The sequence below is a fragment of the Lasioglossum baleicum genome, chromosome 12 (assembly GCF_051020765.1).
Source record: "Lasioglossum baleicum chromosome 12, iyLasBale1, whole genome shotgun sequence".
Lineage (NCBI taxonomy): Eukaryota > Metazoa > Arthropoda > Insecta > Hymenoptera > Halictidae > Lasioglossum > Lasioglossum baleicum.
Genome location: NC_134940.1, coordinates 10,330,163 through 10,353,219, shown reverse-complemented (window position 1 = coordinate 10,353,219; position 23,057 = coordinate 10,330,163). Strand labels below are relative to the sequence as shown.

At 41.4% G+C, this 23,057-nt stretch overlaps 3 protein-coding genes across 8 annotated transcripts; 2 read left to right on the top strand and 1 right to left on the bottom strand.

Annotated features, from left to right (window-relative positions):
• Positions 1-131: 131 nt before the first annotated feature.
• Positions 132-4,031, bottom strand: LOC143214083 (RCC1 and BTB domain-containing protein 1). Of its 3 annotated transcripts, none has more exons than XM_076434686.1 (11): positions 3,415-4,031; positions 2,422-2,627; positions 2,173-2,325; positions 1,876-2,101; positions 1,677-1,804; positions 1,330-1,599; positions 1,134-1,258; positions 977-1,074; positions 781-911; positions 576-702; positions 132-435 (listed from the first exon to the last, which is right to left on the bottom strand). In XM_076434686.1, exons 2-11 carry the CDS (start codon positions 2,422-2,424, stop codon positions 341-343), a joined length of 1,356 nt encoding a protein of 451 aa, XP_076290801.1. In that variant the 5' UTR covers positions 2,425-2,627; positions 3,415-4,031; the 3' UTR covers positions 132-340. The 3 variants fall into 3 exon arrangements, with proteins under 3 accessions (XP_076290801.1, XP_076290798.1, XP_076290799.1); XM_076434683.1 differs by lacking the exon at positions 3,415-4,031 and adding an exon at positions 2,693-3,361; XM_076434684.1 differs by lacking the exon at positions 3,415-4,031 and adding an exon at positions 2,693-3,361 and having other exon boundaries at positions 2,422-2,583.
• Positions 3,259-7,203, top strand: LOC143214081 (transcription initiation factor TFIID subunit 6). Its single transcript, XM_076434681.1, has 9 exons — positions 3,259-3,489; positions 3,619-3,806; positions 3,877-4,195; positions 4,261-4,664; positions 4,747-4,950; positions 5,027-5,209; positions 5,281-5,497; positions 6,497-6,825; positions 6,940-7,203. Exons 2-9 carry the CDS (start codon positions 3,627-3,629, stop codon positions 7,033-7,035), a joined length of 1,932 nt encoding a protein of 643 aa, XP_076290796.1. The 5' UTR covers positions 3,259-3,489; positions 3,619-3,626; the 3' UTR covers positions 7,036-7,203.
• Positions 7,204-8,220: 1,017 nt separating this feature from the next.
• Positions 8,221-22,943, top strand: Cib (thymosin beta cib). 4 transcript variants are annotated; one of them, XM_076434693.1, is made up of 6 exons: positions 8,221-8,376; positions 19,812-19,965; positions 20,867-20,980; positions 21,849-21,962; positions 22,042-22,155; positions 22,246-22,943. In XM_076434693.1, the coding sequence occupies exons 2-6, from the start codon at positions 19,836-19,838 to the stop codon at positions 22,272-22,274; spliced, it is 501 nt and encodes a 166-aa protein (XP_076290808.1). In that variant the 5' UTR covers positions 8,221-8,376; positions 19,812-19,835; the 3' UTR covers positions 22,275-22,943. The 4 variants fall into 4 exon arrangements, with proteins under 4 accessions (XP_076290808.1, XP_076290811.1, XP_076290809.1 ...); XM_076434694.1 differs by lacking the exon at positions 8,221-8,376 and adding an exon at positions 8,840-9,121; XM_076434695.1 differs by lacking the exon at positions 8,221-8,376 and adding an exon at positions 19,599-19,747.
• Positions 22,944-23,057: the final 114 nt, after the last annotated feature.

The following is a 23,057-nucleotide window of genomic DNA, read 5'->3' as shown; positions in this document are numbered from 1 at the left end:
TGCGCGAAAAGAAGCGCCAAATATCTCATCACTGCTTTCAACCAATGATGGTATTACAGCAAAATTTCACGCGCATGCGCGGCGATTTCAGCCTGAGTAAAGTAAGAGTCTCGATAAAATGGGGTACCTCGAGCACCCCGCAGAATTTTAGAAAATTGGTATTATTTGAATCTGAAAAATGAATGTATGTATAACATCTGTATTTGTGTATGTTCTGATTCTGTAACTTGTAACGTTGCTATTTTGGGCGCGCATGCGCGAGAAAACGGCCAATATCTCTTCACTGGTTTCAAATTGAAACTTTCAATATCAATGCACATGCACGAATGTACTTACATACTTACACATGATTCGGATGCAATGAATCTGCAGGGCGCGCGCATTTACATGATGGAAAATGTGTTTCTGTCTTCTTTCTCTCTCTGAAATAAAATCCTGCAAAGACACAGTGTAAGCTGGATTTACTTATTTACTTTATGAGAGTATGTTACAAAATTTCAGCGTTTTTTTATCAAGAAATATGTAGTTTATTTTCTGAAGTCTCATCTGTTAACAATGTTATGTTCGAAATACACCTGCTTCAGCGGCCTGAATTACACAATTTTTAAACCCTGATCCATCCAATTCATCAAAACTTGGAGTTTGTAATACCGATGCAGTCATGTTTCTTAAAATAAATTTAAAACAACTGTCTTCTAATTTCTAAAATATAATACAATAAATATTATACATTGCTATAAAATAGATATTTTAACAGTATTCAAGAAATACATTGTATACCTTAAAATTGTATGCAATGGCCATGTTATACAAAACTATTGCATTTTTTACCGTAATGCGGTTGCATATGTATTGCACACAGTATATTTTTAATTGATTTACAGAGTAATGATGAGCTAATATCAAGAGTTCTGTTGAAAAAAAGTGTAATGGATAAAACATCATAGTAAAAAATATTACAAACGTATATATTTACCGAAAGTATCTTCTGGAGACAGATCAATTTTATCAGTGTACAAATATTGCAGGAAAGCTTTGAAGAGATTGTGTGGAAACATATTCTCCTCTATAACACTGAAATAAATGTTTGGTGAAGAATCGCAAAAAAACATGCACTGCTAATATGCATTTACCTTTGATCTTTCGTCACACAATCTTCTTGGAACCTCGTTCTAAAGTACTGGCAACGAATCATGAGTATAGATTTGTGTACGTGTATAGGATTCCCGTGAACTTGAATAATAAGATCACTAGTCGTCTAGAATAAACAAAAAATTCAGTCAATAGTGTCAAAATAGGAAAATGGACGTATCATACACAAATACATACTGGATCGTTAAATAAACACTTTAGTGAATCAAGTGTAGAATTCTTATTATTATTATAAAAAATAAGCGGTTTATGCATAACTTTCGGCGACGCATAAAATGCAAAAGCGTCGTGGATGGAGCTCACTGATGTTAGAGTTGGAACTATGAGGTTCCGTCCTAAGCACTGACCCCACATAAATACACGATTGTTCGTGTCCATAGCGAAACTTATGTGATGATGACAACTAGTTGCTATATCCACTACTTCTTTGATGTTTTGTGTATCCAACTGAAAAGATTTTCAACAGTCTAGATGAAAAGTTCAAACATCTATTAACAGTTCTGTAACAGTTAAGAACAGTCTACCTTCTTCGGAGTATGCATACTTCCATTTGTGCAAAGACCCAATTGTCCATAAGTGTTTGCACCCCAAACATAAACATCACCCTCATTGCTTAGTGCCAGAACATGCGTGTAACCACAAGCTACTTTACCTGTAAGTAAAAATGACTGTTATTAGCAATTATTTCTAATGTATTTCCAAGTGCAAAGAAATTATTTATACTTATTATAACTCCATCAAGCCCTTTGACTTTGGAAGGTTCTTCTTTAGTCTTTGAGAAATTACTAATTCCTAATTGGCCATGGTCATTGTTACCCCAACTATAAACCTTCCCATCTTCTGTGACTATTACATTAAAGAAATGTCCACAACTAATAAAAGTTATTCTTTTATTTACATTAATTCTTGCTCTTGAATCACCATTATAAATACTGTCCGAATAGTAAACCTAAATGAAATAAAACAATTTGTAGATCCTTTTCCTAATTACATTGACTTGAAAAGGAATATTTGATTTACCTTTCCAGAAGATGTCAATACCAAAAATTGATGCTTTCCACAAGCTATATCCTCCACGATTTCATTGTCAAAGCTTTCATTTATTATATTTGGTTTTGAACCTTCAGCAATAAACTGATTTTCATTAAAGAACCCTTTCGGCATGGAATATACCTATTAATTATCATAATAATCAATAAAACATCATAAAATAAAATTTTATATATATATATATATATATATATATATATTATAGTTGTAAGAAAATACCATTCCTCCATTTGTGAGTATTAAAATATTTAGCCCCTCGAAAAATGCGAATGTTTTAATATCCAGTTCGCATAATGATTGAATTATTTTTGGACTGAAGGCATTATGATAGTCATTAATTTCAAGGTGCTTCTGATGTGTATTATATTGAATTTGGTACACCTGATTAGTATATGTTACAATTAAAGTATTGCAAACATCAACACCTGCTTGATAAACAATATGTTTGATTATGTTTTAAAATCATTGCAAGCAACAAAGTTTACATTACCATATACAAAAGCCACTCGAATACTTGATAGAAACTTTGGTGGCACCAAATTAAAAATTGGCCATTTCTTTATATCCCCCATTTTCTTTGAAATTCAAAATTATTTCCTTATATCAATAAGGTATACAGATTGACACAAAAAATACTGGACAATACCCTCAATAATAATGCAATGAATTAATTAATAAACTAATGACAGGAAGGAAACTTCTTCTCTTCTCTAATCCAGTGCTTCGATTGTGCACACCTTTTCTCGCGCATGCGCGAGAAAACAGTAACGTATCTATTATTGGGTAGCAGAGCGGCCAGAGCTCTGCTATATTGGCGGGAATGTACTGAAATAATCTTACCGGACAAACAGACTCCAGGATGTGTCCTACGAGTTACAAAATATACACAAATACACTTGTTATACATTCATTTTTCAGAATCAAATCACATAAATTTTTAAAAATTCTGCGGGTTGCTCAAGGAACCCCATTTTATCTAGAAGCTTACGTTACTGAGGCTGAAATCGCCGCGCATGCGCGAGAAAAGGTGTGCACAATCGAAGCACTGCTCTAATCAGGTGAAACAGGTGAAACTGATAAACTCAGTTATAGGTATTTATATACAGAGAAGATATTCTCTGGTATTTACAAACAGAGGTTACAAAGAAGTTGTGATCACGTTGCGATATCGACGATTCATTTACAAAACGGTATTATAGTTTGCATAGTTACCGACTATTCCGTCAATAGTTTCAATGTTTGTTGAACAGAGTACACTATTGTAGATTGTAGCAGACTTCTTTTGAGGTTAGTATTTTAAGAAACAAAGTCTTGTACAGTGTTGTACAGTGGTTGTACAGTCTTGTACCCATGTACAATAATGAAGTTTGTGTAATAACATGTAAGACCGAAATTACAAAGTTTACATCTTTAAAGTGTATCATATGGACTGCAATGACCAGAATACTCTAAAAATGAGTGAAAGTGAGTCTGTTTATGGGACTACATTGTCCCAAGAATCGATAAAGGTAATTGCAGAAAGCATAGGTGTTGGAAACTTTCCTGATGAAGCTGCCAAAGATCTCGCAGAGGATGTGAGCTATAGACTTAAGGAAATAATTCAGGTTAGTGTATTTTTTAAGAATCTATTTAAACCGAAATATTTGACGTTAAACAATATTATTTTCTGTTTAGGATGCAGCCAAATTTATGAGACATGGCAAACGTCAACGAATGACTACACACGACATAGACAGTGCTTTAAAAATTAAGAATATTGAACCAACATATGGATTTTTTGCCAAAGACCATGTACCATTCCGGTTTGCTTCTGGTGGTGGTAGAGAATTACATTTCGTGGAAGAAAAGGAAATCGATCTAAATGAAGTTATATCGATGTCTGGTGGACAATCATGGCCAAAGTTACCATTGGAAATTACACTGCGTACCCACTGGCTATGCATAGATGGTGTCCAACCCACAATACCAGAGAATCCGCCTCCAGTCTCCAAAGGTAATGAATTCAAATTGTAATATAGCTTTTCGTTAATTTCATTATTTTTATCAATTCCATTGTAGACGTCCAAAAATTGGAAAGCGTCGATCCGACGAGTAAACTCTCGAACAAGAACCAAAACATTGGTGTCGGGAAACCAGGTGGTGGGGGCAAGAGTCAGAAATTACGTAATGTGGAGACTGTTCACGTTAAACAATTAGCGACCCACGAATTGAGCGTCGAACAGCAATTATATTATAAAGAAATCACGGAAGCCTGCGTCGGATCGGATGAAGCGCGCAGAGCAGAAGCACTTCAATCTCTTTCCGCCGATCCTGGTTTACACGAAATGCTGGCACGCATGTGTACCTTTATTGCCGAAGGAGTTCGCGTGAATGTTGTACAAAATCATCTTGCACTCCTAATTTACCTAATGCGAATGGTTAAAGCCCTTTTGGACAATCCGAGCCTCTATTTAGAGAAATATGTAAATACTACAGTCTCTGTCCCGTACAATCCTTAACAAACTCTTCAATTTACACGGATTAACGTGTACTTTTAATTTGCAGTTACACGAACTGATACCGTCTATCGCGACTTGTATAGTATCACGGCAATTATGCATGAGACCGGAAGTAGATAATCACTGGGCCTTGCGCGACTTCGCTTCGCGCCTTATGGCTCAAATATGTAAAAATTTTAATACGTCCACGAACAATGTACAGACCCGTGTAACGAGAATGTTCAGTCAAGCACTGGCCAAGAATAATCAGGTGCGACAATCGAATTAAAAACCATCGTGTAACCATAGAAGATAATGATAATAATTGTCGATTTATTCATCTCTAGACTCCATTAGCATCTCTTTACGGTGCGATAGAGGGATTGTGCGAGTTGGGTCCGGAGGTGATAAAGGCGTTGGTTATTCCGAAAATTAAGTCTATCTCTGAGCGGATAGAGTCGTGTATCGAAGGGCCAGGTTTGTCGAGCGTAGATAAGAATGGAGCAGGTCACATAAAAAGCCTACTTGTGGTAAGTGGAACTTCAATTAATTAAAATATTCCAGCGTGTACATCGACGTTAAGTTTTAACACAATTTCCAGAAATCCGTCGGCCCTGTTTTAAAGACTATACGGTCGCCGCCCGATTACGTAGAAGATTATAAGCAAGATTACGGTTACATAGGGCCTGCATTATGCGCAGCGGTTGTAAAGGCTCGCACTCAACCGACAACATTAGCAACAACCGCGTCTACAACAGCGGCTTTGACAACTAGTCAACAGGGGCCAGCTTGTACCGGAAAGACCATTATGCAGGCCGGTAATTTGATTCTTTATGCAGCATCGCCGTTTTCGTCGCAAAATTGAATATCTACATTGTCTTCTTCCTCTTCTCCTTTGTTTTTAACCGACTTCGAAAAAGGAGGAGGTTACTCAATTCGATCTGTATGTGTCTCTTTTTTTTCGCTTTTTTTTCTATGTATGTTCACCGATTACGCCGAGATGGATGGACCAATCGGAACGAAACCTTTTGCATCTTGTAGAGCATGTCCCGGAGGTGGTCCTGTGAAAAAAATTTTGCATTTTTTTATTCCCTACGATTTTATTTGCGAAAGTGTAGGATGGTGATGCCGTTGTGAACTCTGCTGAATGTTAGACATTAGAAACAGATTGATTGCGGCTTTCAGATATTTATAAATTACGATTTGGAATGTGACGATTGACAGAGAAAGACGTTTTTGTAAATCTGAGACGGAGATTTGTGAATATTCGGACGAAAGATATTTTTGATCCTACATTTCATGTATGTTCACCGATTACTTCGAGATGGATGGACCAATCAGTGTAGGGTATATCTCCCGATTGGTCTCTTGATAAAAAGTGTGAAATAAAAAAATTTTATAAAAAAAAATTAAACCGACTTCGAAAAAACGCACTAAAAAGTATAAAATAATTTTCATTTAATTTATGTGAATACACGCGAACTTAAATACAATACAATCTTTTCGGAGGCGGCGCAAAATTGAAAATTTTCGACACTGGAAATTACGAAAATCCTTAAACTCTTCTACATGCTTTCACATATTAATGTATCTACTCTTCCCACCTACTGATTTCCAAGTCCACCATATTCCAATGAAATCATAATCGGCAACATCTGTAATTTGGAAAATTTTCAATTTTGCACCGTCTCCGAAAAGATTGTATTGTATTTAAGTTCGTGTGTATTCACATAAATTAAATGCAAATTATTTTATACTTTTTAGTGCGTTTTTTCGAAGTCGGTTTAATTTTTTTTTATAATAATTTTTCATGCAAGTGACGAGTTCCAGTCCCGGCCAACAAACTGGAAGGACAATAATGCTAGGCACAAGTAGAACCTCCGGAGGAACTACCACAGGAGGTGGACAAAAATTTGTAATCCTGCAATCGCGATCGCAAACGCCGACCGCAACTTGTGCAATACAAGCACCGCAACAACAGCAACAACAACCGTCTCAGACGCAACAGCAATCGCAGCAGCAACAAGTTATAATTTCTCAGACAAATGTTGTTCAACAAAAGGCCCATATACCAGGTGGTGGCGCTAAGCTGGTAGTGGTTTGCATGTCGAATACCAGCCACACTTCTACTACTACGATAGCGCAGGCATGTATTGTTATAAAATGTATCCTTATTAAAATGGAGAGTCCGTTAAAAGTGTCACCATTCGATAGAGCACACTCTATGTATTAGTTAATTATATCGATTGTACTTTTACAGGGAAATCTGACGTCGAAAACACAAAACGTTTTCGTCACGCAACAGGGCATCGAGTGTGCCTTAGGTCAAGAAGAAGAAAAGAATACTTTTCAGTGATCACAAGTGCAATTATCACCGAACGATGACATACCAACGTGTAATACTTTGTACTTGCTCTAAACAAGCCGGACTATTACTTTTCTTACGCACTGTACTGCAGTGGACTCCTAAGATTAATGTGTATTTAATATAAAGAAAAAAATTAAACCATTTTTTTACAAACTACATATGCTTATAAGGAAGGGGAAAGATTAAGAAAGGGGGTGGAAAATGGATAACGAAGCTCGGAGGGGTAGGTCATTTTCAGACAAGAAGAACCCGTGAGATATATGGTAGGTCTATTCTGTAATATTTGGTCTGCTACGAAACTCCATAATAGTGACTGGTTTACATATTCTGATAAATTGTCTGTGGGCTGGCCTGGAAGAAATTGTATCAACGCAAGTAAAGAACGGTTTCTATATTACCTGTAAGATGGATATACTTGTTGATACAGAGGATAACATATGATAGCATGTTCAATGCATTCGTTCGTCAACTGGTAACTAGTTGTCTTTGTTACCTCACTAAGGGCATACTCCCTTAGAAGCTAGCGGAACATCATTGCGGTGCAGGTTCCTCAAATTTCATCGATCAATCGGAGAGGAATCGGGGAACAGCTGTATTGTTCCCCGATCTCCCTTCTACACTGATCAATACTATCGAGCAGACCATATGATTCCAAAGTACAGGAAACACCCAACCGAACGGCCATATGACGCGCAGCTGGGATAACTGCACGATGAGTCATTCGAGCTGAACGTCCACCCCTGAACGTCCTTCAGCCCTGCCCTCTCCCTGTTCCTATTCCGTCCAAAATAGCTACAGAAGTATTTCCATCGGGACTGATCGGAGGCTGTAAAAAAACGGTGGCTCTCTCCGAGAGAGATTTTAGATACATGGGACACATCCAGCAGATACGTAAATATAGTTCAATAACCGCGGAGAGATTCCGTAAAAAGCAAGTTCACGCGGGGACCGTCTTATTTCGTGCGTCGAATGTGAAATCGTGTTCCGTCGCGAAGGGTGAGTCAGCCACCCTCCGATGACGGTCAAGGAGACGATTGGGGGAAGCATTCGCGGGATGGTGGGGGTGATTCGTCGATGGGGGAGGGACGAACGGCGGATCGCGATTGGCCAGACGGTCGGGCACGGAATTCGGGGTGGGGGTCGGGCACAGTGCGAGCGTAGGATCGACGGAGGCGAGAGTGGTAGAGTGGCTCGCCGGTGTTACCTGGTGTTACGTGCCACAGAATCACTAGCCGGTCAGTCAGTGTACTGTCTCCTTCCTGCCCTTGAACGCTCGGCTGGACGGTGTTCTTTGCGCTCTCGCCTACCTATCGTAGTGTCAACTGACAGGTCAGTGCTCCTCTCACGCCGCGACACATTCCGATCCCGTTTGCTAGAAATTGCATGCGACAGACGATGCTTTCCACAAGCGAGAAACGATTCGCGAAAGCCCGGCTTTACTCGGTTAAGGGATTAGCGTAGCAGAGGCTACGCTCGGTGCGTGCATTTGTGCGTATGTGTTTTCGTCCGGTCGTTATCGATTCGTTGCTCGTCCTACGTTCCTCCGTCGACCGAGGAATCGACCGGTGCCGCGGCATGCTCTCGACTCGATATTGATCGACTTCGGCACTCAATGATCGAAAATGGTGGGGTGTGGTCGTGAACCGTCGCACCCGTTCGCTGTTGTGTACCACGAATATCGCGTCTCGGCACGAACCGATTTCGCGCGAGCTTTACGCTGTTAGAAACGAATACCTTCGAAGCCGGAACAGAGTAGGACCACCTCATTCATTCAACGCCGTTATCCTGAGAACGATAAACCTTTGTCTCTTTGCTCAATGTTCGACGAAGCTGTCGATAATCGATCGGCACAATCCTTCGGAAATAGAAACGGAAATCGAATCTCTCGGGGAAATTCACGAGCAGTGCGGCTCGGCTTGTTGCTACTCCGAAACGAGTTTAGCGCGTAGTCGCCGCGCCGGACGAAACCGGAAGTCACCAGTGACAGATTCGTTCTAAACAATCGACCAAGAGCTCGGATTTCGGCGAACTTGATACAACCGACGTAATTTGGTCTGCGAAGGATCTGCCCGAGGTCTGTACAATTTCGGGAGCCTCGTCCTTACCGACCGGGCTCCTGTGTCCACTTTGTTAGGGTGATAGGATGGGACAAGGGCGTGGTTTTGACAGATGCACACCGTTGCGCATCGGCAGCGCAAATGCGCTTCTCGTTGCCGAGCGGCGAGCGCAATCCCATCCATTAGGATCTCACGATTCTTTTCCATACCTCCGTGGTTGGAAATAAACGCCGAGCCGGAACACGTTCCATTTAACATTTCCCGAAGCTCTCTTACAGTTGCTACGCAACCTCGCGGTCCTCGGGAGCCATTTGTGAAAGCAGGAATCGTGTAAAACCCGATCCAGGAAAGTATTAACGCTTCGGCTACCGGAAGTGTGCAGCGCTCAGTAAAATAGTTGTACGAATGATCTTCCCGATATCCTTCACTCATTTTCGTTTCGCTACTGTGTTTAATACAAAAACAAAAATGGGCGAATTTTCATACAAGGAACTTACGAATATTATCTCTTTGAGGAGAGATGTCGGCATCCTGGCAACATCGGGTTTGTGTATCCAGTCCCCCAAGCTGTAGACGAATTATAAAATCGTTTAAATAATAAATCAGTGGACAGTTTCCTTTTTTCCTAGTATCTTGGAGTTCTATATACAATCTGGTACTTTAAGGAAAGTGTTTCTAATATTTTGAAAAATCCTCGTTCGCAAAGGGTTAATGTCTGCTAGTGATTATTTCGTGGTGTCATTGATAAGTCGACCAAGAAGTTCTCAATTGTCGATCTTCAGCTTTTAAGGCATTACACTGTTAATGGCAGGTGAACCGTTAACCGTGGTTCGGCGACGGCATCGCGTGCAATTTTTCAAACGCAATTCCGCTTGCCTAAGTGCGCGTATTCTCTCTATGTTTTTCTCCTATGTTGTGTCGCGGTTCGAGGGAGAGTATTTGCATGTTATCATGTCCCGAACGAGTTGGCTCGCTTCAAGGCGAGCGAGAGGAGGACTTTTCGAATAAGTACTCTACGAATTTGATTTGCCCGATTCGTACTGCGTCGCGTATCAACGAGAAAAGATGGCGGACCAGTCCCACGCGGAATATTGAAAATCTCTCGGGGCTTTTTTCCTTTACCCGTGACCATGAAATCTCTGGGTCGTCGATACACGCTGCGAAGTAGCGTGCGCTATACGCGTATATACATGTTGCAGGCGGCACTATATATAGCGGTGTGTCTTTATATATACGTGTACATATTTACAGATAGCCGTGGAGTTCACGAACCCCACTCTTCTACCCCCGCATTGCCAATCGATGAAACCGTCTGCCACCCGTCGACCGCTCCCCCAGTGCAACCCCTCATATATACACGCACACACGCGCAGATTTCATTCACTTTTGCTCTTCAAAAAAATATCGCGCGCACTTAGAATCACGGACCACTAACATTCTTCGCGGTGAACCATATCTGAGGGGTACGTTAGGGCCTTATTTCGGCCCGTATCCAGTATAGTCAGTCTTTCTGAAAATCAATCGTGTATAAATAAGAGATATTCACTTACACCTACACGTCTGAATGATCTAAATGGTCAGCCTATTCATCCTCACTTTCAATGTATAGTTTCATGTCTTCGTGCAAAAAATTTTCGAAATAACTCCTGTACATTTGAACGAGTAGCGCGGTCAGGCTATTCCTCAACGCGTACCTTTCCAAAATGGTGTAGGCTTCACTTTAGATGTTCTTTTTGTGGGCTAGGTTATAGCGGAGTAGAGACATGAGAAGATAAAATGGTGGAGGGTTCATTTTACATGTCCTTGTTGTGGGCTAGGTTCGCCATGATCTTTGAAGTATTTTTGAAGACTAGAAGCATGATGTACATCGTTCTGCGGATTCCTACTGCAGAACGATTTGTTCTGCATGCAGAATCCTGCGGATTCGCGAGTCCACGGAACAAGGATTCGCGAACTGTTGCGCAGGACTGTACCGCACCCTTTTGCGTTCTCGTCGTCAAGTGCCACAGCCAGGATGTTGCTCGTCGCCCGGGAGCCTTAATGGCGAAAGCAATCTGCAATCTACGAGATTGGGTCAAAGGGTTCCCTTCAGCGCTTCATTCACCGTTTGTGTGCCTAGCGGCGGTGGTTCGCGAAAACTTGACCGCTGGAGTGGTTGCCCATAGTTCGCATAATTCATCGCGTCGATCACCTGATAACGGATCTATGCTTTGGGCGTGGAGGATTTCAATATCCAAACGACTTCATGTCGATCTTCGACGTGCTAATTCTCCGCGAAACCAGCTTAAAATCGGGCGGGACTGCGTCTTGAACTGTCTTCAGGTCAATTGGAGTTCACAAAAGGTGTATCGCTTGCGAAATCGGAGTAATGATAACTAAACCGTTACCAGGAAGAAAAGCTCTGAGTTGAGATGAGGTAATAGAAGCCTGGGTTCTGTTGGGTAACCGATTATCCGAACTCTACATCATATTGTACATGCATCGCATTAGATTGATCACACGTAAGCAGACAATGGAGAATTCATCGACACGGATAATCGAGGTTCTACCGTACCGTGACCGAAACAAGCGAATGTGCTCCGAATTGTTTGGACTCATTTTAATCAGAAAAATGCTCCGAATATGCCGGTCAGAGTATCATAAAAAGATGATCAAAAACAAACGTTTCGTCACTGGATTATTATCGTGTTACAGCGGACTGAATAACATTCCTGTAATTCCTAAAGGAGGATGCGTACACTCGAAAACCTCGACAACGAGACTTGCACTTATCATCTGTGAAGTTGCTATCTTGTACTACTATGATGCGACACGAGGTATCAGACGGTCGTGTCCAAGGGAATTCGGTAAAACCAGGTCCACGGCTCGGATGAGCCGCTTGGTAACACATAATACGCTCCTGAACGTTCTCGCCACCGCACCGCTCGATACGATACGCGCGGCGTCCAGGGTTCGTTAGCCGTCACGGTCGCATCGAACAGAGAAAGAGAGGAAGAGGGAGTCAGCGAGATGTGAGAGAGAAAGAGAGAGAAGGAAGGAGAAAGGGAAAGAGAGAGAGTGCGACGATATCGCATTCGCCTAGGGCAGGAGTGCGACATGAAATGATCGCAACGCATTTTCTAGGCGCACGCTGTGCATGGTTTTACGTGGGTATTAGGTGCACGTAGGTGGCCGACTGCAGCCCACCGGTCGATATACGCTCCGAAACGCCTGCTGCATCGAGCCTCCGCCTCGGCTCTCCGTTAAACGCGATTACCCCAAGTTAATTGGCAGCCCGCGCGAACTCGTTAGCCGTCATCCATAAGATATCTCTCTCGCTCTCGCTCTCTGCTCGACTGCGATGTCCCGACACAATGTCCGAAACCCGTCGCACAGTGGGCCGTTCCTACAAAATAGGTGGAATTAATTTCAACATGTTCATGCTATGAAATATGTTAAAACTAGGACTTTTTGTAAGCTAATGCTTGATTGAGTAAATCTGAAAAAAGTGATCTCTTTCGTTAAATAAACAATAATACGTCACTCAGTCTTCTTCGCGTCTCGACTGTTGATGCCACGTTGAGTTTCTAAACGAATATCTCCTTGCCGATTAAAATTGGATTTCTATAGTTTTTATATTTTTACCTGTCACATAAAATTATATTCGATATTCTTCATATTTCTCTGAGGATAGTAATGTTGTAACTTTTTTGGTATAGTTCGGTATATCGGAATCGTTCCATCATCGCATTTAGGCAACCCTACTGTTGACACGAATTCGAAATTTATCTGCAGCAACCTGCAGTGTCGAAATCTATGTTCGCACGTTGACTGTGTAGTCGGATGAAGCAGAATCGCGAATAGCATGTGCTCGATAATCCAGTTATGCGTCTGTGCCCTAGTCAGCGAAGAGATCCAATGCCGCGACCCTCACACCGCGATGCACTGATCGATCTCGACCTGAGCTTCCAAGAGCTTTATCGGAACTCGTCAACCTGTGATGGATTAACCGAGGTTGTCGCTTGTAGTAACTCGTCTCGTTGAATAAAGTATGATGAATAGACCGCGGATTGTGTGCATTTACGGAAAGAATGGGTAGATAGTATCAGAACAATTAACGAGTAGTGTTATGTCGTTTTCCACCTATTAAGACGATTAAGGGAGGAAACACGTGTTTATTGGATCCCTGTTTCTCATGATTGAGAAAGACAATTTTTTATTTTGCACGAAGATCTATATGGGTTCCAATGATCGTGAAAATTTTGCGGGAAGTTACAAACGCGAAGGAATGAAACTTGTCAGGGAAGAAAAGGGAACCGAAACGATCCTCGTTGGACGGAATCCGTGGTTCCTCGACGATCGATCTCCGCGTCGATCCTACGCAAATCCTCGGCTGATCGTCGCGGAGGCACACGACATTGAAATTCCGCGCGCGTTGAGTCCGTTTTATGGATGACTCTCGCGGATTCCAAGGCGACCAGTCGAACGCGAATCTGCCTTGTTGTACGTCGACGTTGTTGCAGACGAGTATGACTCTCGTTCGTTTGTACATACCGCGTACTTACACCGACGCGCGTCCTGCAAACCGGCTAGCGCGAGTCGACGCGGCCAACCTAGTTTCCTTATTAACTCTCGGCCCTCGTTTCTCCTCGCGAGATCAAGTAGAATCCATCGTGATTTCTCCAGACAACCGTGTTCACTGTGCCGAGCATGTTCATTTCTCCTCCGTCGCGATAATCCCGCCGAGATACGCTACAGGTTTCCTGGCTCCTGTGAAATCGACCGACTTTACTCTGTTCCAGGACTCTGTTCGATTCTCTGTCGCCAGAGTGCAGATCTTTACGCAAAATAGTATTAGGCAAATGTTAGGAAGTGTTTCGATCTAGAAATATTATCACTATATAGGACTTTATGCATAATAAAAATTCTCTCTGTCAATGGTGAGGCACAGGAGCTAAATACAAACTTCTTCTCTTGTTTAAAAATTGTACAAAGTTGGAAATAACGTATCAACATCCTTGAATTGTTTTGATCACTCCAGTAATGTGTCCATTTTTGTTCGATCCTCCATAAATGCATAAAATCCGCATTCTAGTTATTATCCATCCCATTTGGGATCATTCACGTGGATTGCACTAAGGAGTGGCATATCAAGAACTAAATATACACTCCAACCGCCGCGTCGCTATCGCCGAATGGGGATATTTGTTCAACTGATCATAACATGACCAATTTTTCAAATTCAATTTATTTCTTCGCGTAAATCGTCTTAAATATATTTGGATGGCTCTCGTTATTTTTACAAAGAAATGTAACATGGTCACGTTTAGTGCTCCGCGATACTAGTGTTAACGGGAAAAAATAAATATTGGAGCGGAAGAAATTCAAGAGTGAAATTTCGCTCCGTACATAAACGACCCAGGTTCGCGGAGGGTTAATGGGTTAACGAGGGTTGATAGTCGAATAGATCCGAAGACAGAGCAGAAGTTCGCGTTTCTCTCGGCGTCGAACGATTAAGGACGCGTTCGATGGTGGAAATATCGATGGAGGTCGGGTCCACGCGCGCCAGCCTTAAAGGAGACTAATCGTCGAGGCATCTCCTCTTCGTTTTGTTACCGTTACGCGATGTTTGTGTTCCTGTGTATGGGTGCGCGCACTCGATGCAAGACTCCCACACGCCGTGGATAGGGACAAGAAGAGAGGAGAGAAGAAATATTCACCGAGCGGGATACGTAAAGGACGCGAGAGCGTGCTCCACGGTTGCGTATTCGGCCTGTTTCGAGCTCTCGCTATATACAGCCATACGACCGGCTACCATATAAGGTCCTATACACAGCCTTGTCGATGCTGACCCACCGTTGGAACATGTATCCCTCGAAACGCTCTCCCAGAGCCACTGGCGTACACTCATTTGCCCGGTTCTGGACTGACTTACCCGTTCGACTCGTTTCCTTCTTCCCCGTCGCAAAACGTTGCTAAAACGAAAATGAAAAAATTGTTGTCGTCCAAAAACGAAAAGCTAAGCTATAGTAAGATCCGAACGGCTTCACTAAATTGCGATTAATCCTTTCGGTGCAAACGAGTCCTCCGAAATTCCTTCCCTGAAATAATCCCGACACACTTCGCAGATTTTGAGGGCAATCGATGATGCAGGCAAACTTCAAATATTTAATAGCATCGATGAGTCTTCTAACTGCAAAGGAATCCTCTAAAAATCTTTGTTCAGGCTGAAGGCGATAGACTTGCCAGATTTTGAGGACAATCTTCTAGGTGCAAATGATCCTTCAGAAACAATTTCTCCGTGCTCACGCCTTTCATTCCGCGATCGTTTTCCACGCGTTTTTCAAGCTTGTGTCAGTCGAACGCTGACTGGAATTCTTTTGTACAACGATCCCTAATTGCAAACGTCGCGCATTTAATCGTGTTCGCGAAGAAATTCGACGCTGGCTGGAGTCTCGATTCGTTTCACTATGCACTAATCCATCATCTTGCCTTATCAGCAGACTGCGCAAGAATGCTCTTGGTCAATCGTGTCAACATCAGAAGTGTGTGAAATAAAGGTGTATTTCGTTTCATTTCTGAATAATAGAAATGATAAAATTAACATTACAGAGTAAAGATCGTCTGCATTGATTGGAAGAGAGACAGTAGCTTTAACAGTGTTTTTCTTTCTTTAATAACAAATTCAGAAGAGTACACCGACAGTCGTAACTTACATTTGTAACTTACATCAACTTGCTCCTGTCGTAAATGAAAAATTTCTTAAAATGATCGAGAGCTGCAATAAATATCCGATAGCAAATGACGCAGAAAACGATTGTTTTTTTTGCTGACAGATGTGTGCATTGAGAAAATTACTCATCGTCTCTCAACCGCTGAATTAGTTTCGGAGAATGCTAATTCGCGTGGCCAGTGCTTTCGAAATCGAAGCTGGTGATTCAATCATGCGATAACGAGCCGCGGGGGAGCATGATCGCTTTGATAACGTTTGATAAATCTCTCGTGGGTGACTTAAGCCGCGCGGAATGCAGATGAGTCTCTTCCCAGCGGTATATCATCTGATAAAAATAGTCATCTAGATGCTAAAAGTAACGAACGCGAATGGCAAAAATGAAGCAAAAACGGCGAAAGAAACGGAGAAGGGGGAGCGTGAGTCACCGTGGGTTCCAGTGGTGCACAATCTTGCTTAATTACGTGTCAGTGTAAACTACGACGACGCTTATCTGTGACACACTTATGTTTACTCTTTCTCGTTTTCATTTTACGTGCGCTATCAATTTTTCGCGCCTAGGACAGGGAACGGTCGAAATCACTTTTGCTCCTACAGTACCTGAACTATCAATTACCATTCTGTAGACTAGTAGAGTAGAATTCTGTAGAATAATTATTAGACTACGGGTTTCGCTAATTTAAGGAAAAAATGAGTGATCGCAATCGGTAGAGACATTAAAAGAAGCAAGAGGTATCGATGTGCATGTTATGCGGTCTACTAAAATGATTAAAGAAAGTAAGAAAGTGGCTCTTACTAATTGTAACAAATGCAGAACATTATTATTTTGCTTAAAGACACGCAGATTAGTAATCATTTATCCGCCGTACGATGAGAAAGCTCTAAGAAGAACAGACGAAGCGAGACCTGCTCCCTTGGCGTAATATATATTTTCAATCGTTGACTTCAAACGACCGATTAGATGCAACTTGATAGAGCCAATAAAAAGAGTAATAAATCAACTGCGGATCTTCGTGCGAAGTAAAAACGTTCAACCTCGATTGCAACGAGCTAGAGTAAAATAACAGTTGATGTCGCTTCTGAACAGGTCTTTTGGGTTGAAAATTGTATAAAATCACTAAAATATTCGCCAAATCTTTTTACTGTTTTGTGTTTCTCCTACTCGTTTGTAACATAAATGCATAAAATCCGCAGTCTAGTAACAAATTCTTATGATTCGCAATTAACTGAAACTATTTTTATTCCGCATAAATTAAGAGAAACAAGTCCGGCAGATACAGCGTTAATTAATAACTACAGGATGCATCGAATTAAAGTATATTTCTGTATCACATTATAACCGATTTGTTTAACAAAATGTAGTCCGTTTAGCTTCTGAAACGGTGCCGACGGTTGCGTGTCACTGGTCTAACAACCGTAAATCGTAAAAGCAGTACCGGATTCGACGTAGGAACGACGAGTCTCCTCCAGTCATCGGACGTGCGAGGACTATCAATTATCTTCTTCTTTTTTTTCATTTTTTTTCAGTTCGTGCGCGGGAAAAATTTTGTTTCGCGTCGCGGTTTTTTGTGAACGCCGTTGCGTTACTGGACGTGGCAGATCCTTACCACGAAAACGATTATGAGATAGCGATGTTAAAAACGCGCGATAAGGATTCTTGGAGTAAAAGTGGTTTTGAAGAAATAACCGTTACGAGTCGCAGCTCGGAAAGCCAATATTTATGTTCGTATTCTACGACACTGGTATTTACTTCAAGAGGCTGAGGAAAGAATCGATTTTTTGAAAATGAAAAACCAGGAGAGATACTTGGACGGCTTCTTTTCCGAGTGGAACGTGGTTTGGCTAGGATCGCGACCGATAAAAAATGGAACCGTTTCGGTAGGAGATTACGGGCGGCGAAGGATGTGTGACAAGAAACGAAATGGAAGGAAGAGGGGACCGGAAGTGTTGAGCTTCTGCTGCTTCCGGTTCGTAACGCGTTAGTTGGCAGCGTGCAACGGTGGCAAAAGATCCGCAGATAAAGAAAAGCCTCCTCGGCCGTTGATTCGTTCCCGGCCGAATTTTAACGAGAGAACACGAGCCTGTTTCGTGTTCTCACACGAACATGTTCGCTTCTTTCGTTCTTTTTTTTCGCCTTGTCCAGTGATTAAGTATGAAACCTCGGGTGTCCGTCGAAGCTTGAAGCGAGGAGCACGGCGTTAATTAGCGATCAAGAGGAAAAAAGCTCCGCGTCTGCCCAGAGGAGTCCCGAAAATCCGTTATTTTCTGCAAACCGAGTAACACCGGAAATGCTAGGCGAGCAACAGCTGCCTTCGGCTTTGCATTCGGTAGAACCGCGGTGCCGTTACTCGCCCGGAATTTATGGCACTCGCCTTTCCTCGGCTCTCCCGCATCTTCAGGATCCTGCAGGATTCGTGTCCTGCGTAAATCAACGCTCGTCTCGTTCTCCGGACGTTCGTGAATATTACTCTCTGCCATGCTGTCAGCTCCGGCTAGCTTTAATTAATAACTAATAAAAAATTAAATGGTTTCAAGAGGCAACTGTGCTTTCTGAAACGAAATATCGTACAGTTTTCAACACGCTCACTGCCATATCGTACTGAAAACGAAGACAAACTTCTATATATTTTGAGATAGGAAGAAAATCATTATTAATATATTTTAAATGGAACCATAAACATCTGCGATTGTGCAGTCTTTCTAAAAAGATATTCTATTTTTCATCCTTTTTTTGTGGTTATGACCTTGAATGACCTTGAACGAAATGAATGGTCACTGAAATAATCAACTTAAATGTGCTTTGACGTCATTCGACGTTCGTACGTAACATTTTCGAGTTTCGTCGGTGATAAAACAGTAATTCATATTTTTTAAATTGATAGAAGTAGACAGACTGATGCAACACTCTCTTTTTGCCTAGATTCCGTAGCTTTTAAGTATAGAAATCGCTATAATTTAGAAAGCAGACAGCATTTTCCGGTGGAGGCACTATCGATTCGAGTCTGGAAACGATCGAAAGCGCGTCGAACCGCATTTAACGCATTCGTCGACATACTCTGACGTTTCTGCCAATAATTTGCTTTGGAAAGCGCCGCGTCGAAGACATCGTCCTATCGATACGTGTCTATAGTCTCGCACATAAACAGTTCACGTTGTCACACAACCTTGTTCCATTCCCGGTAACACGATAACAATGAAACGACGCGTTCGCCGACACCCGGGATCTGCGCGTTCTTCTTCGTTCTGATTACATTCTATGCAACTCGTTGTTGTTATTGTTCCGTGCAGTTATATTAGACCGTGGACCTCTATACAATGACCCGTTAAATTCCCCTAAAGTCAAGAGTCTCAAGAAAGTCGTACAGTCTCTGAATATTTTACTCCGCTTATTATATAACTTTAAATAGGAATGGAACTATAGTTATTGTCATTGAATAAAATAATTGTAATATCATTTCAGCGCGACTTGCATAAGACAAACGTAACTTATGATTAACTGTTTCGACTTGTACTATTTTTCCAATAAACGACTCAACAATCGCGTTTAGGAATCGCAATTATTTTCCTTCGGCCAAAGTAATCGGGTTTCTTTTTTATCAGTGTGACCCGCACTTATCAAATTTGCGGTCGATTCGTCATGCAGGACGCGGTAAACAGAAACGTATCGCTTCGGCTGTTCGGCAGAGGGAAAAACGGAACGGTTAATCTCAGATGGTACTGTTGTTGATGTCACTTCTGTAGTTAGAAATTGCTTTCGCCCGCTGTAATCTCGCTTAGGGGAGGGGTTTCTGTTGGTCCGAAGCCGCTTACGTGTCGCCGAAGTATCGACAGTAAACATTCGTTGCTCGATCGCGATTAAAAATATCAGAAAGACGCGTAATGCTGTTAAGGAATGCCGTAACTTCTCTATATCCGAGCGAACGGTCTCGCCGAGGTTATGCGAATGAGATGTTCCCTTGGCGGATCGATTCTCTGACAACGATCGTCTCTTGTTGCAGATTAAGGAGTACAACAGAGTCACCATGTCGAGTCCATCGCTGAAGGATCTGCCGAAAGTAGCCTTTGACTTGAAAAGTGAGCTGGAAGGCTTCAACCACGGCTGCATGAAGAAGGCCGCCACCGCTGAAAAAAATGTCCTGCCTTCCGCCGAAGGTACATGTCCCCCTGGACTCGCATCATGCAGGGTGTTCTCGAATTCACGCTCCAAAACCGACAAAAACCTAAATGTTAGCCCTAGAGCCATTTCCCCTCGAGATGAACCATCGTTCGTTAGAAATGTTCAGTGCAGAAACATTTCTTTTAATTCTTTACCGTGTCCTCGAGAGAAATGGTCGTGGGACCTGCAATCGGTCACAAAAATGTAATACCTTTCCTTTCAAGTACACCTCTGTACGTAAGCATTTGGTCCAATTTTGAAAAACATATTCGTTTCCAAAGAGTGTCCTACTACTTACGAACAGGGGTGTATAAAAAAAAGACGCAGAATCAAAGGGTTTCCATAAATTAATGCGTTCACATCTTTGTCATCTCTTAAGTAGATTACGGTGTTGTTCTACATACTTCAAAGAGGCTTTAAAGTTAATTTTATTTGTAGAGTTTGTTGTCTTCCATTCTGTATGATCTTGTAATCCATACATGTGCTGGTGATTATAACAGTGAAATAAGTCATGGTTTATTTTTTCAAGATATTTAGACTTTTACGTTTGATTTGACGGAAAAGTATTTTACCATGGTTTGCAGCACCAGCACTAGCACCGATGAAAAACAGGACTGTGAACGTGTTAGTCTATTAGTTGAAACTAAACTAAACAGACCCCCTCCCCCTGAAGAGTTACTAAAAATTTGAAATATGTACATTTTTCTGGCCGATTGTATTGTTATATATTATATACGTTTGAGAATTTAATGACAGTGCTACAGAGACACCCTGTATCACACAGAGTCTTGTTCTCTAACGCAAGTGTGTCTCTCATAATTAACGGGAAGACCCGACACAGCGGCGAAAGTAAATCCGATTTGTTGAAAGAGATTGTAACAGAAGTATTGTATGTAGACGTGCGACAAGAACGACAGCATTCGGAATTGATCCACGGCGTGGAGTCGTTTAAGCCAGCTCAATTGAAACACGCCGACACGAAAGAGAAGATTATTTTACCCAACGCCAAAGGTACCGCAGACAGGTTTCATCAGCCGGTAACAGAGGGGCCTGTTGCTTTTGGTGCTTTGAGGTGGCGCGAGCAAACACGCACACGCGACTACCTGAATTATTTATGTACACTAGATACGCTTTCGCTTTCGGAGAGCTTAAGAATTATGTATTGTACTGTGCAGAGGCGAGAAGATTGGTAGAGGACTTCCCACTACCTCTGCTTGCCCTACTCTATTGCATATTAATAATTCAGCCAATCGTGTATGCATCTTCTTATCTCTACGCAGTACCTCTCATGGGAAATTGTTGGTCTCTTGCTCTCTACTGTCGACGAAGTTAACGCTTTAGCTACCGGCAATTGCCTAATTGATAAATTGTTCTGTAACCATGGCAGTCTCATTCTTGATCAAAGTGTCTTGAGTAAAATGACGTAATCAATGAGATCACCAACCCAAAAGAAAATTGTTGAGGATCTTTTCAGTAGAGTACGATGATTGAAAAACTAAAGTATATATGGTGGCTAAAGTGTCAATAGACATTGCAGAGCTATCATAATAACATTGTATAACTTTTCATAGCTCATCAAATCACATTGGTCGCTTAGGTACATAGTATAAGTCCCTTCGGATAACATGGACATAATTTTAACTGAATTTATATTTCTTTAATCATGTGTAACATGAGCCTACCAAATTTAATTATGAAGTTATGTACATGTTCAATGAAACAATCCTTGTATTTGACTTACACGTACGTTGAATACAGGCAACATACATCTCTGCTATTTTCTTCAGAACTGTGGTGTACTTCAGGGGAACAAGGTTGCCATGTCTTTTGATTATCATCGTGTATATTATCTTTCAAACAATGATTTCTTGTTTCGTAGACGTAGCCGCGGAGAAAACTCAACAAACGCTGATCGCCGGCATCGAAAAATTCGACCCGGCCAGTCTAAAACACACCGAGACCCAAGAAAAGAATCCTCTACCTGACAAGGATGGTACAGTATCCTTTTATTTCCTCTTACAAAGAAATTTGAGAAAAGATAATTTAATAGTGTATGTATTTCTGTTGTACAGTGATCCAACAGGAGAAGGGTAAGCAACAGCTAATCTCTGGAATTGAAAATTTCGATCAGGGGAAACTGAAACACGCGGAAACGCTGGAGAAAAATCCCTTGCCAACCAAAGAAGGTAGATCTTGAACTCGAATCATCCTATAAAATCTTGAGTGAGTGTTTCTAAAGAGAAGAAAATTAAATGACGTCATGTTTCCTGTTTCAGCGATCGACGCCGAGAAAATAGCTGCTTAAGGGGAGCCTTTTGTGATTCAAAGGAAAAGAAAAAGAAAAAAAAGCAGAAAAGAAAGGGAGCAGCGACTCATTTCTTCCATTTTCTATATCACGACATTTTATAACAATTACTCATACATTGCCGACAGGAAAAAAGGAAAATGCGAGACACTGTGTTAATGTAATCTTATGATTATACTTATCCTACCGCCACGAGCGTTCCTTTCGGCGAGACACGTACAAGTCGATTTTTTACACGGACCTATTTGTATTAACAACGGTTAGGCGGTGTGAGGGTTCGGGCCCAAACATAAACGAAAAATAACGATAACGAAGTTTTTTGATAAAGCGCAACCGGTTCGATTCCTAACGTTACCAACGATCTAAGCATTTTTGGGCTTGTATCAGCATCCGTCTTTATATACTAACTCGCCAAAGGATGTACTTTTTATACTAAGAAAAGCTCTGCACGCCAGACGAACGTTATTTTCGATAGCAACAAAATTGGGTAGCATTGCATGCGTTACAGATATATCGCAATGGTACAGCGGTTGACCTTATATTTGTGTAAAAATCATATTTTATATAAACGGGCTATTGTACTTTTTTAATATTTCGTACACATCGCATTGTCATTCCGATAAAAATTATGACGAATAAAAAAGTAATTTGTAAAAAAAAATAATGAAATATGTTGCTGAATTCTCTCTGATGCCTGTATCTATAGAATAATCCTTTTATTAATTAATTTTCATAGTCATAGCTGAGAGTCGATATATTTCACGCAACAAATGACAGAATTTT

Excerpts from the sequence above, each read along its gene's own strand:
- LOC143214083 (XM_076434683.1), bottom strand. The coding sequence starts at position 2,774 with ATGGGGGATATAAAGAAATGGCCAATTTTTAATTTGGTGCCACCAAAG. Across the intron at positions 2,102-2,172 it reads TATTGACATCTTCTGGAAAG|GTTTACTATTCGGACAGTAT; the intron begins GTAAATCAAATA and ends TATTTCATTTAG. Across the intron at positions 1,805-1,875 it reads GCTTGATGGAGTTATAATAA|GTAAAGTAGCTTGTGGTTAC; the intron begins GTATAAATAATT and ends TTTTACTTACAG.
- LOC143214081 (XM_076434681.1), top strand. The coding sequence starts at position 3,627 with ATGGACTGCAATGACCAGAATACTCTAAAAATGAGTGAAAGTGAGTCT. Across the intron at positions 3,807-3,876 it reads GACTTAAGGAAATAATTCAG|GATGCAGCCAAATTTATGAG; the intron begins GTTAGTGTATTT and ends TTTTCTGTTTAG. Across the intron at positions 4,951-5,026 it reads CACTGGCCAAGAATAATCAG|ACTCCATTAGCATCTCTTTA; the intron begins GTGCGACAATCG and ends ATTCATCTCTAG.
- Cib (XM_076434693.1), top strand. The coding sequence starts at position 19,836 with ATGTCGAGTCCATCGCTGAAGGATCTGCCGAAAGTAGCCTTTGACTTG. Across the intron at positions 19,966-20,866 it reads TGTCCTGCCTTCCGCCGAAG|ACGTGCGACAAGAACGACAG; the intron begins GTACATGTCCCC and ends TATTGTATGTAG. Across the intron at positions 21,963-22,041 it reads TCCTCTACCTGACAAGGATG|TGATCCAACAGGAGAAGGGT; the intron begins GTACAGTATCCT and ends TCTGTTGTACAG.